This window comes from Pongo pygmaeus, chromosome 23 (genome assembly GCF_028885625.2).
Source record: "Pongo pygmaeus isolate AG05252 chromosome 23, NHGRI_mPonPyg2-v2.0_pri, whole genome shotgun sequence".
Classification (NCBI taxonomy): Eukaryota; Metazoa; Chordata; class Mammalia; order Primates; family Hominidae; genus Pongo; species Pongo pygmaeus.
The window spans coordinates 30,439,017-30,451,423 of NC_085931.1; the positions used below are offsets into that span (position 1 = coordinate 30,439,017).

The 12,407-nt window shown below is 52.2% G+C and overlaps 1 protein-coding gene across 1 annotated transcript; it reads left to right on the top strand.

Moving 5' to 3' along the window:
• Positions 1 to 530: 530 nt before the first annotated feature.
• On the top strand, positions 531 to 8,450 carry LOC129023699 (putative POM121-like protein 1). The gene is given in 4 exon segments (XM_063662929.1): positions 531 to 644; positions 4,958 to 6,421; positions 6,423 to 6,491; positions 6,494 to 8,450. Coding segments are annotated over 4 exon segments (2,364 nt in total). The 3' UTR covers positions 7,211 to 8,450.
• The last annotated feature ends 3,957 nt before the right edge of the window (positions 8,451 to 12,407 follow it).

Here is a 12,407-nt window from a genome sequence, read left to right on the forward strand (position 1 = left end):
GTGGCTGCTCCTCCCCAGAATGCTGATGCCTAAGAAAAACCGGATTGCCATTTATGAACTCCTTTTTAAAGAGGAAGTCACAGTGGTCAAGAAGGATGTCCACGTGCCTAAGCACCTGGAGCTGGCAGACAAGAATGTGCCCGGCCAGGCAGGCGCGGTGGCTTACACCTGTAATCCCAGCACTTTGGGAGGCTGAGGCGGGCGGATCACGAGGTCAGGAGTTCAAGACCAGCCGGGCCAAGATGGTGAAACCCCGTGTCTACTAAAAATACAAAAATATTAGCCAGGCGCGGTGGCAGACACCTGTAATCCCAGCTAGTCGGGAGGCCGAGGTAGGAGAATTGCTTGAACCCAGGGGGCGGAGGTTGCAGTGAGACAAGATCGCGCCCCTGCACTCCAGTCTGGGCGACAGAGTGAGACTCATCTCAAAAAAAAAAAAAAGAATGTGCCCAGCCTTCATGTCGTGTAGTCCCGAGGCTACTACGTGAAGGAACAGTTTGCCTGGAGACTTTTCCACTGGTACCTTACCAATGAGGGTATCCAGTATCTCCGTGATTACCTTCATCTGCCCCTGGAGATTGTGCCTGCCACCCTACGCCGCAGCCATCCAGGGACTGGCAGGCCTTGGTCTAAAGGTCTGGAAGGTGAGCGACCTGCAAGACTCACAAGAGGGGAAGCCAACAGAGATACCTACAGAGGGAGTGCTGTGCCCCCTGGTGCCGACAAGAAAGCCGAGGCTGGGGCTGGGTCAGCAACCGAATTCCAGTTTAGAGGCAGATGTGGTCGTGGACGCCATCAGCCACCTCAGTAAAATTGGAGAGGATTATTTTGCATTGAATAAACTTACAGCCAAAAAGACTTAAAAAAAAAAAGAAAAAAAATTGTATTATGTCGCAAATGAACCCGTTGCAATGATCATACAGGTTTTTTCCTTTGATAGTTTGTACTACTTTAATAGTTTTTTCTTTTATTACATCATCTTAGTCTCCTAGGAAAACCCCAACTTGGTCATGATACATATTTAATCCATTGCTGGATTATTTGCTAATATTTTATTTAGCATTTTTGCATATATATCCATAAGAAGTTAGTCTATACTTTTGCCTCCTTGTACTATTTATGTCTGGTTTGGTTTTAAGCTTATACTAAATTCACAGTGAGTTGGGGAGAATTCCATTTGCTTCTTTTTCTGGAAGATTATGTAGGCTGGGGTCGTGTGCGGTGCCTTATGTCTGTAATCCCAGCACTTTAGGAGGCCAAGGTGGGTGAATCATGAGGACAGGCGTTGAGACCACCCTGGCTAACACGGTGAAACCCCGTCTCTACTAAAAATACAAAAAATTAGCCGAGCGTGGTGGCGGGCGCCTGTAGTCTCAGCTACTCGGGAGGCTGAGGCAGCAGAATGGTGTGAACTCGGGAGGCGGAGCTTGCAGTGAGCCGAGATCGCGCCACTGCACTCCAGCCTGGATGACAGAGCGAGACTCCATCACCAAAAAAAAAAAAAAAAAAAAAGATTATGTAGGCCGGGCACTGTGGGTCGTGCTTGTAATCCTAGCACATTGGGAGGCCGAGGTGGGCAGATTACCTGAGGTCAAGAGTACGAGAACACCCTGGCTAACGTGGTGAAATCCCGTCTCTACTAAAAATACAAAAAGTTAGCCAGGCACACCTGTAATCCTAGCTACTGTGGAGGCTGAGGCAGGAGAACCGCTCGAACCTGGGAGGCAGAGTTTGCGGTGAGCAGAGGTCAGGCCACTGCGCTCCAGTCTGGGCTACAGAGGGAGACTTCCTCTCAAAAATAAATAAATAAATAAATTATATTTAAAAAATTCTGTGGAAGATAAAGACTTTCTGTTCTTTTTAATGTTTCCTGGACTTATCTATAAAATCATCTGGGCCAGGTGCTTTTCTTTGGTTTTGTTTTTTGTGAGATTTTTGACGGGATGGGATACAGATTTCAAAATAAACATTCAATTCCTTTAACGGTTCTAGATCTAGACAAACTTTTCTGTTTCTTCCTACTTCGTTTTTATGAAGTTATATTTTTCTTTTGAGACGAAATTTCTCTGTTGCCCAGGCTAGACTGCAATCACCCCATCTCGGCTCACTGAAATCTCCGCCTCCCAGGTTCAAGTGATTCTTCCGCCTCAGGCTCCCGAGCAGCTGGGTTTACAGGTGTGTGCCACCACACCCAGCTAATTTTCGTATTTTTAGTAGAGTTGGGGTTTTACTATGTTGGCCAGGCTGGTCTCGAACTCCTGACATCGGGTGGTTCGCCAACCTCGGCCTCCCAAATTGCTGGGATTATAGGCGTTAGCCACCCCACCTGGCCTGAGTTATATTTTTCTATAAAACTGTTTTGATATTTTAAAAAATCACTGGCATAACATGGTTTATGTAATGTCCTTGTGATTTTTGTCTTAATATTGTGTATTTATTTATTTATTGAGATTGAGTCTCACTCTGTCGCCCAGGCTGGAGTGCAGTGGCCTGATCTTGGCTCACTGTGACCTCCACCTCCCGGGTTCAAGCGATTCTCATGCCTCAGCCTCCCCAATAGCTGGGATTACAGGCACCTGCCACCACACCCAGCTAATTTTTGTTTCATTTTGTTTTGAGACGGAGTTCCGCTCTTGTTGCCCAGGTTGGAGTAGAATGGCACAATCTCAGCTCAGCACAACTTCCAACTCCTGGGTTCAAGCAATTCTCCTGCCTCAGCCTCCTGAGTGGCTGGGATTACAGGCATGCGCCACTAGGCCAGGCTAATTTTGTATTTTTAGTAGAGATGGGATTTCTCCATGTTGGTCACTCTGGTCTCGAACTCCCGACCTCAGGTGATCTGCCTGCCTCAGCCTCCCAAAGTGCTGGGATTACAGAGGTGAGCCACCACGCCTGGCCATTTTTGTATTTTTAGTAGAGACGGAGTTTCTACTAAACTCCGTCTTGACGTTAGGAGTCCGAGGCCAGCCTGTGCAAGATGGCGAAACCCCGTCTGTATTAAAAACACAAAAATTAGCCAGACCTGGTGGCTCATGCCTGTAATCCCAGCTACTAAGGAGGCTGAGGCAGGAGAGTCGCTTGAACCCAGGAGGCGGAGGTTGCAGTGAGCTGAGATCGTGCCATTGCACTCCAGCCTGGGGGACAAGAGGAAAACTCTGTCTCAAAAAAAGAAAAAAGGATGAAAAACTTGGAGAAATATGGAAGAAACCAAATGGATTTCTAGTTCCTAAGCAAATTGAAGACACAGGCATAAAAGTGCATTAAATTAATAACCCTCTTTTTTAAAATTTGTTTTAAGACGGAGTCTCGCTCTGTTGCCAAGTCTGGAGTGCAGTGGCGCCATCTCGGCCCACCACAACCACCGCCTCCTGGGTTCAAGTGATTCTCCTGCCTCGGCCACACGAGTAGCTGGGACTACAGGCGCAAGCCACCATATCTGGCTAATTTTTGTATTTTTAGTAGAGACAGGATTTCACTGTGTTGGCCAGGCTGGTCTCCAGCTCCTGATCTCGTGATCCGCCTGCCCCGACCTCCCAAAGTGCTGGGATGCGTGAGCCCCCACGCCTGGCCACTACTTTTCCTTTTCTTTGTGTGTGTGTGGTTTTTTTTGGTGTGTGTGTATGTGTGAGATGGAGTTTCGCTCTTGTTGCCCAGGCTAGAGTGCAATGGTGCGATCTCAGTTTACTACAACCCCTGCCTCAGCAGGAGAGCAGGAATCTTCAGCGATCCACTGGCAGATCTGCAGCCATTGTGGGCTCCTGGTCTTCCCATGACTTTTGTGCGGGTGCCTCTCCTTCCAGTACCTATCCCGCGAGCGTCCCCCAGCCTCCTGCCATTGCCAGCAGGTGCTGTGATCGCGCCATTGCACTCCAGCCTGGGGGACAAGAGCGAAACTCCATCTCAAAATTAAAAGAAAAGGATGAAAATTTTGGAAACATATGGAAGAAACCAAATGGATTTCTAGCTCAACTAAATCGTAATTATTCAGTGTCTATTTTTTGCAAGAAACCATATATTTCATGTCCACAATCAGGGCCACAGTCCCAGCTCTCTTGTGGGTGTTTCCTAAGCAAATTAAAGAACACAGGCGTAAAAGTGCATTAAATTAATAAATCGTTTTCTCTCTGTCTCTCTCTCTCTCTTTCTCTCTTTTTGAGACGGAGGTTCGCACTGTCACCCCGGGTGGAGTGCAGTGGCGAGATCTCGGGTCCCTGCAAGCTTCGCCTCCCACGTTCACGCCATTCTCCTGCCTCAGCCTCCGGAGTAGCTGGGACTACAGGCGCCCGCCACCACGCCCGGCTAATTTTTTCTAGTTTTAGTAGAGACGGGGTTTCGCTACATTGGCCAGGCTGGTCTCCAACTCCTGATCTCCTGATCCGTCCACCCCGACCTCCCAAAGTGCTAGGATTATAGGCATAAGCCACCACGCCCGGCCTCTTTTTTTTCTTTTTCTTTTTTTTTATTTTGAGACGGAGTTTTGCTCTTGTTGCCCCAGCTGGAGTGCAATGGTGCAATCTCAGCTCACTGCAATCTCCACCTCTGCAGGAGAGCAGGAATCTTCAGTGATCCACGGGCAGATCTGCAGCCATTGTGGGCACCTGTTCTTCCCGCGACCTTTGTGCCTCGGTCTCAGCACATGCTGAGATCGCGCCATTGCACTCCAGCCTGGGGGACAAGAGCGAAACTCCATCTCAATGGAACCCTTAAGGTCACTCCATCACTGGGGCCATTATGAGCTCACGCACCCACTCCCTCAGGTTTAGAAGGTGCGTTGCCCGGCAACAGAAGGAACTGCTGGCTTAGCCTTTGGCCGAGTTGGCAGCTCCACGAGGACGCTCAGAGTCCAGCTCTCCAGCGTTCAAGTATCTGACGGTTCCCCACTCCTCCGAAGAGCGGTTACCTGGGCAATCTGTGCCCCTCATTCCTGTCGGGGCCCAGGCTGAGGACCTGCTAGTAGGGCTCAGTTGCCTGGAGTCCGTTCAGCCCATCCCCCAGTTCACTTTGCTTGTGGGATCTCCCCATTGCTCCTGCCCCTGGACTGACTGGCAGGCCATCCTACAAGCACCCGGACACTTGGCATCAGTGGTGTCAAGACAACTCTAAGAAGGTTTTCTGTGATCCTGCAAGACCTGTGTTCCTTCCCGGTGATTCTGCCTTCAATTCGATTGCACAGGTACCACAGCAAGCCAGTGCTGTGTGCCCCGAATTCCAGGGCGTCCTCCAGCTCAGCCACTACACTGAGCACAAGGAATCTCTGTGGGACCCAGGAGCAGGTAGCCACCCATTTGGGGCCCACAACACCTGGCTGTCCCCAGACTTGTGGCCAGGGAAGATAGTATTGAGGGACCTCAAGGAGAGCGGGGCAGGGATGCCTGAGCAGGACAAGGACCCTAGAGTCCAAGAGAATCTGGACGATCAGAGAAGGGTCCCCGAGGTCACCGGGGATGCACGGTCTGCATTTCGGCCCCTGTGGGACAACGGAGGCCTCTCTCCCTTTGTGCCCAGGCCCGGGACTCTGCAGAGAGACCTCCATGCCCAGAGGTCAGAAGTCAGATATAACCAGAGATCCCAGACCCCTTGGACGAGCTCGTGCCCCGAACAAAATGCCATCTCGAGCTCCCACAGCTCTACGGGAGGCCTCCCGGGGCTAAAGCAGAGGAGGGGGCCAGCCTCATCCCACTGCCAGCTGGCCCTCAGTTCCTCAAAGACAGTGAGTGAGGACGGACCTCAGGCTGTCTCTTCGGGTCACACCCAGTGTGAAAAGACGGCAGATATAGCACCAGGGCAGACACTGGCCCTCAGGAATGGCTCCCCCAGATCCCAGGCCTCTAGGCCCCGTAAACGCAAGCTTCCCCTGCCGCCACGCAGGCAAGAGGATCCTCTGATGCTGCCACCTCCCTTAGAGCTGGGATTCCGGGTCACTGCCAAAGACCTGGACCTGGAGAAGGAGGCGGCATTCCAGCGCATCAACAGTGAACTGCGGGCTGAGGCCAAGGCCATCTCGGACTGTAGACACTCACGGCCTTCCCACACTTTGTCCTCACTTGCAACATGGGTTTCTGGTGTGCCCGCTGCCTCTAAAGCACCCAGTATGGATGCACAGCAGGAGAGACACAAGTCCCAAGACGGCCTGGGCCCAGTGGCCTCCCTAGCTTCTGCTGCAGAGGTCCCCTCTACAGCTCCTGTGTCTGGGAAGAAGCACAGACCACCAGGCCCCCTGTTCTCCTCATCAGATCCCCTTCCTGCCACCTCTTCCCACTCCCGGGACTCAGCCCAGGTCACCTCGCTGATTCCTGCCCGCTTCCCAGCTGCAAGCATGGATGCGGGCATCAGAAGAACAAGGCCTGGCACTTCTGCTCCTGCAGCTGCCGCAGCAGCCCCTCCCCCCTCCATATTGAACCCCACATCGGGGTCACTACTGAATGGAGTGGATGGAGGCCCTTCACATTTCTGGGCCGCAGCCACGGCTGAAGCAGGTGCCCAGAGGTCAGAAGTCAGATATAACCGGAGATCCCAGACCTCCTGTACGAGCTCGTGCACCAAGCGAAATGCCATCTCGAGTTCCTACAGCTCTACGGGAGGTCTCCCGGGGCTAAAGCGGATGAGGGGGCCAGCTTCATCCCACTGCCAGCTGACCCTCAGTTCCTCAAAGACAGTGAGTGAGGACGGACCTCAGGCTGTCTCTTCGGGTCACACCCACTGTGAAAAGACGGCAGATGTAGCACCAGGGCAGACACTCACCACCAGGAATGGCTCCCCCAGATCCCAGGCCGACAGGCCGCGTAGACGCAAGTTTCCCCTGCTGCCACGCAGGCGAGGGGAGCCTTTGATGCTGCCACCTCCTTTGGAGCTGGGTTTCCGGGTCACTGCTGAAGATCTGGACCTGGAGAAGGAGGCGGCATTCCAGCGCATCAACAGTGAACTGCGGGCTGAGGCCAAGGCCATCTCGGACTGTACACCCTCACGGCCTTCCCACACTTTGTCCTCACTTGCAACAGGGGCTTCTTGTGTGCCCACTGTCTCTAAAGCACCCAGTAGGGATGCACAGCAGGAGAGACACAAGTCCCAAGACCACCTGGGCCCAGTGGCCCCCCTAGCTTCTGCTGCAGGGGCCCCCTCTACAGCTCCTGTGTTTGGCAGGGAGCACAGTCCACCAGGCCCCCTCACGTTCTCCTCCTCATATCCCCCTCCTACGACCTTTTTCTACTAATGGTACTTCTGGTACTCAGCCCAGGTCATGTGGCAGATTCCTTCCCCCTTCCCAGCTGCAAGCATGGACGGAAGCATGAGAAGCCCACAGCCTGGCACTTCTGGAGCCAGTTGCAGCCCTACAGCCGCACCCACGGTAATTCGGATTAGAGTCGGATCCACGTCTGCATTCCGTCAGAAGAAAATCTTTAAGATAAAGGACCAAAGGAAATAGGGCATGAGGGGGCCTGAACACCCAGGGGGCCCCCCAGGCAGAGCACTTCCATGGTGACCGTGGGACCTGGCACGGGGAGCAACTCTGTTGGGTGGCACTTCTGTCTTTACTTTCCATCACATCCCTGGGGGACCATTTAAACCAACACCTGCAATTGCAAGTCGGGGATCCAGTGCCACTGCAAACAAGGCAGGCTTCACGTGCAAGTCTGGGCCGGCCTCTGACCCTAGCAACTCCACTTCCCGCATAGGCACAGCAAGGAGGAACCTGGCTTCTAAGGCTCCCTCATGCGCTGTCAGGAGTTCTGCTGGACACAGGTCCAATGCGCCATCCTCCAGCTCATCCTTCTCCACGTCGGGCTTTTGAGCCCATCATAAAATCCAATAAATTCCTAGAGTGAGGTCCAGAAGAGTTGTGTCTATGTTTCCTTCCAATATTTTTGTAGTTTCGTACCTTAACATTCACATTTCCATCTTGAATCTATCTCGAGGTGATTTTTCTATATGCTGAGAGATAAGGGTCCAGTTTCATTCTTCTGCATGTGGCTATCCAACCCTCCCAGTGCCATTCATTGAAGAGGGTGTCCTTTCCCCAGTGTGTGTTTCTGTCGGCTCTGTCAAAGATCAATTGGCTGTGAATATGTGTCTGTCTTTCTGGGTTCTCTCATCTGTCCCATTGATCTAAGTGTCTAGTTTTATGCTAGGATTATACTATTTTGGTTACTATGCACTTGTCAAAAATTTTGTAGTCTAATTTGCAGTGAAATGGGATGCCTCTAGTTTTGTTGTTTTTGCTGAGCATGACTTTGGGTCTTTGAGCTCTTTTTTGGTTCTTTTTTATGAATTTTAGGACTTTCCAGTTCCGTGAGTGATGACATTGGTATTTTGGTAGGGGTTGTATTGAATCTCTAGACTGCTTCGGGCAGTATGGTCATTTTAATGCTATGAATTCCTTCCACGAGCATGAAATGATTGTCCATTTCTTTGTGTCCTCTTAAACATTTTCATCAGCGTTTTGTAGTTTTCCTTGTAGAAATCTTTTACCTCCTTGGTAAAATTTCTTCTGTGGCATACATCTTTCCATGTTGTTGCTATTGTAAATGGGATTGCCTTCTTAATTTATTTCCCAACCAGACCATTATTAGTGTATAGAAATGCTGTTGATTTTTTTGTTGTTGTTGTTGATTCTGTATCCTGCAAATGACTGTATTAATTTATTTATCAAGTTTAGGGGTTTTCTGGTGGAGCCTTGACATGTTTCTAGATCCAAGATCACATCTTCATCAGACAAGGATAATTCGATGTCCTCTTTTCCAGTGTGGATGCCTTTTATTGTTTTCTCTTGCCTGATTGTGTGATGTCGAATAGGAGTGGTGAGAACGGGCATCCTCGTCTTGTTCCTGTTTACAGAGGAAATGCTTTCAACTTTCCCCCATTCTATAATAGGTTAGCTATGGCTTTGTTGTATCAGCTTTTATTATTTTCAGTAATGTTGTTTTGTTTGTTTGTGTTTTTTGAGACAGAGTCTTGCTCTTGCCACCCAGGCTGGAGTGCAATGTTGTGATCTTGGCTCACTGCTACCTCCGCCTCCTGGGTTCAAGCGATTCTCCTGCCTCAGCCTCCTGGGTAGCTGGGATTACAGGTGCCTGCCACCACGCCCGGCTAATTTTTGTACTTTTAGTAGAGATAGGGTTTCACCATGTTGGCCAGGCTGGTCTCGAACTCCTGACATCAAGTGATCCACCAACCTCAGCTTCCCAAAGTGCTGGGATTACACGCATGAGCCACTGCACACAGCCCTGCCATTTTCAGGTATGTTTCTTCTATACCTAGTTTATTTGTTCCTTTTTTCAAGATATAGTCTCACTCTGTATTTCGTGTTGGAATACAGTGGCACGATCATAGCTGCAGCTTTGAACTCCTGGGCTGAAGCCACTTCAGCCTTCTGAGTAGCTGAGACTACCAGTGCATGTCACCAGAGTTGGCTAGTTTTTATTTTTTGTAGAGATCTATGTTCCTCAGGTTGGCCTTGAACTGTTGATCTCAACTGATCCTCCCAACTCAGCCTTCCAAAAGCACTGGGTTGACGAGCACGAGCCACTGCCTGGCCCAGAGTCACATTTTAACATCACATCCTCACTGCTGCGCTCAAGTTTTGGCAGTGACTGAAAACGCTAAGGGAGAGTTTCTGGTCAGGCCCGGCCCCGTCTGTGCATAGGAGGGGAATGGAAAAATGGACTGTGGATGGTTCTTTTGCAGAAATGGCCAGACAAGCACTGAGATGCCGTTTCCTGGAATACAGGGCCGTGCGATGTCCAGCCTAGCTGCCAGGTCCAGGGCCCTCGGCACCATCTAGTTTGGGAGCTTATTCAGAAGTGGCCTCATTTGCCCAAAGCAGCTGGTTTCCCTTCCAATCTGGCCCCATTTGAGAGATGCAACTGGGCCCTGTCTTCCAGGAAACCACTTCAGTGCGTGCCTGTCTTTGTCCCCGCGCTGGCTGGCCTCTCTGAACTGTGAGAACTTGGGTTATGTGAGGCTCTGCCTGTCAGCTGAGCATCATGAAGCAACTCTCTTCTATTCCAGTGAGGCCAACGAAGCTCCAACACCCCTGCCCCGGGTCTGCACAACAGCACTCCAGCCTGGGTGACAAAGTGAGACCCTGTCTCTAAAAGAAAAAAAAATCGGCCTGCGAGCATGGGTTTGATTTTCAAACAGGACTCGGAGGGTAGGGACAGACAGTGCTGTCACCCTTAGGTGCTGAACACTCAGAAATGGGCCAGCGGCAGCCCTTTCCTCACCTGCAGACACCAGATTGGGCAGAACAGCACGTGGCACTGGCAGCTCTTGCAGTGAGGGCAGAACCCAGCATGAACCCTTCTGCCTGTGGAAGGGGCTGCTGAGGCCTGCAGAGGCCAGGATGGAGGCTTGTCCCCTTGTCCAGCCCTTGGTGTGGTCTCCATCAGGTCCCCAGCCTGCCAGTGCAGGGCGCCCCTGAGCCTGCTGCTGCCATGGGCCCTGTCTCTACCCAGGACATCCCCACACCCTCGCAGTGTCAGGGAAATGATCATGGTGACGGTGACACTCCGCAGGCAGGGCTGCTGAGAGAAGCTGAGAAGAGTCACACTGCAGGCAGGGGCCCGTGTGACAAGCCCCTCTCACCCCGAGAGAGCTGACCAGGCAGCTCATGAGCAGAGTCACATCCCAGAAGTCCGAGAAAGGTCCTGGCTGGGCTCAGCCACCTCACTGGCCATGGGCAGCCTTTGTCGTGTGAGCCTTGCTCTCCTGGGGAAGCTCAGGCTGATGGCTGATGTGGGCATTGCCGAGGGTAACCTGTGGCCCAGTGGATATGGCTGGGTCTCCTCAAGCTGCATTCATTCAAGTAGGACCCAGGGTGCACGCCCATCTCCAGCCCAGGGCAGCTCCCCTGTAAGCTGGGTGAGCTACTGAAGCCAAGGTGGGAGGCGGCTGACAACACCCACGGCCCATGCGGAGGTGATGGAAAGGCTGGACTCAGCAGCAACACCAAATCCCGGACCAGACAGTAACCACCCAAGACTGAGGGGCTCATGCCAGAGCGGTGGCCACAGGTAAGAACCCGGGCCCAGGCTGTGTGTGGTGGCAATCCTCCATGTCCCAGGGCTTAGCATAGCAAAGGAAGACCAGCCGGGTCACCCTGGTGGCCATCTGTCCCTGTCCCACCTGCAGAGTCAGAACAGCCTCTCCCCAGTGGGGATCATCTCTCTCTGACAAAGCAACAGTGGTCCCTGCCCCAACCAGACTACCTGACTCAGTGGAGTTATGGATGCTGCTCCAGCATCCTAACACTGCCCAGCTGACGCCTGCCTGTGCTCACCCACACCCCCCAGGCCGGCCTTCCCTGCAGCCTGGGCTAGGCCACCTTGGCCTGATTGAGCACTGAGGCCTCCTGGGCACCCAGCCCCATCACTGCACCTGCTGCTTCTAGCCCCACCTCACCGGCTCAGGGGTTCTTCCCAGTGGCGCTGATCATGAAATCAACACGCACGCAAGTCGTCTCAGGAAACTTTTTAATGAAAGTCTCAGCAGTTCTTTCCCCCACGGTGGTGTGTAGGTGGCTGAGCTCAGATTGCAGCTGCTAAGACACCAGCCACTTACCGAGAGAAAGCCAGGCTGCTTCAAACCCCGGGCCCGAGGCAAAAAGGCATCATTTCTGGTTGGGGAGTCTGGAAGCCATGCCTTGTGGGAGGTCACACTGGCATCTAGGCCTTCGCCTGCATTACAGAAGGAGAGCCGGGTCCCCCTCCTGGAGAACGCTGCGTTCCCCAGCCCCACACCGGCTTTGCCACCACACAGGCTTTTGAGGCAGGAGGTGGGTAAGACGTAGCTGTAGGCCCAAAGCAACCATCAGCCCTGGGACCCTGCGGGAGAGGAGCACTTTTAGAACATGGAAAAGTGTGGTAATCCCATCATTAGACAGCACATATCCTACATAAATAAAAAGTCGTATGGGGAAGGAGGTTGGGGAGGGAATAAAAAATTGGCACAGACATTGATAGACTGGTTTCCAGTTTCCAGGTAACAGATGCACATCATGAGACCAGAGGAGACCGAGACAAGGGCTGGATTTGGCTTTTCTAAGCAACATGTGTTCCTGTGCAGGGCTGAATGGTCGCTGAGACAGAGATGGAAGCCAGGGCATGGGAGCCCACCTGGCCCAGATACGTACAGAGAGCAGAGGCTCCTGTTCTGTCCCCGCCACCCATGAGGGTGACACTGCTTGTAAATGGTGGCTGTGCTCTCCCAGCAAGAAAAAAGCACAACTAAATCCACACCACACACAGACGCAGACAGAAAGCCTTCAAGTGGCTCTGTTTTCTGCTCCCTGCCTCACCAGGTCCACAAGCAGAGAGGAGTGTCAGGTGCATGGCCCCGCTGTCACGCTCCCCAGTGAGCTGAGGGCTCAGCAGGAGCTGCCCACTGACACACAGGGGACACCCACTCCTCCC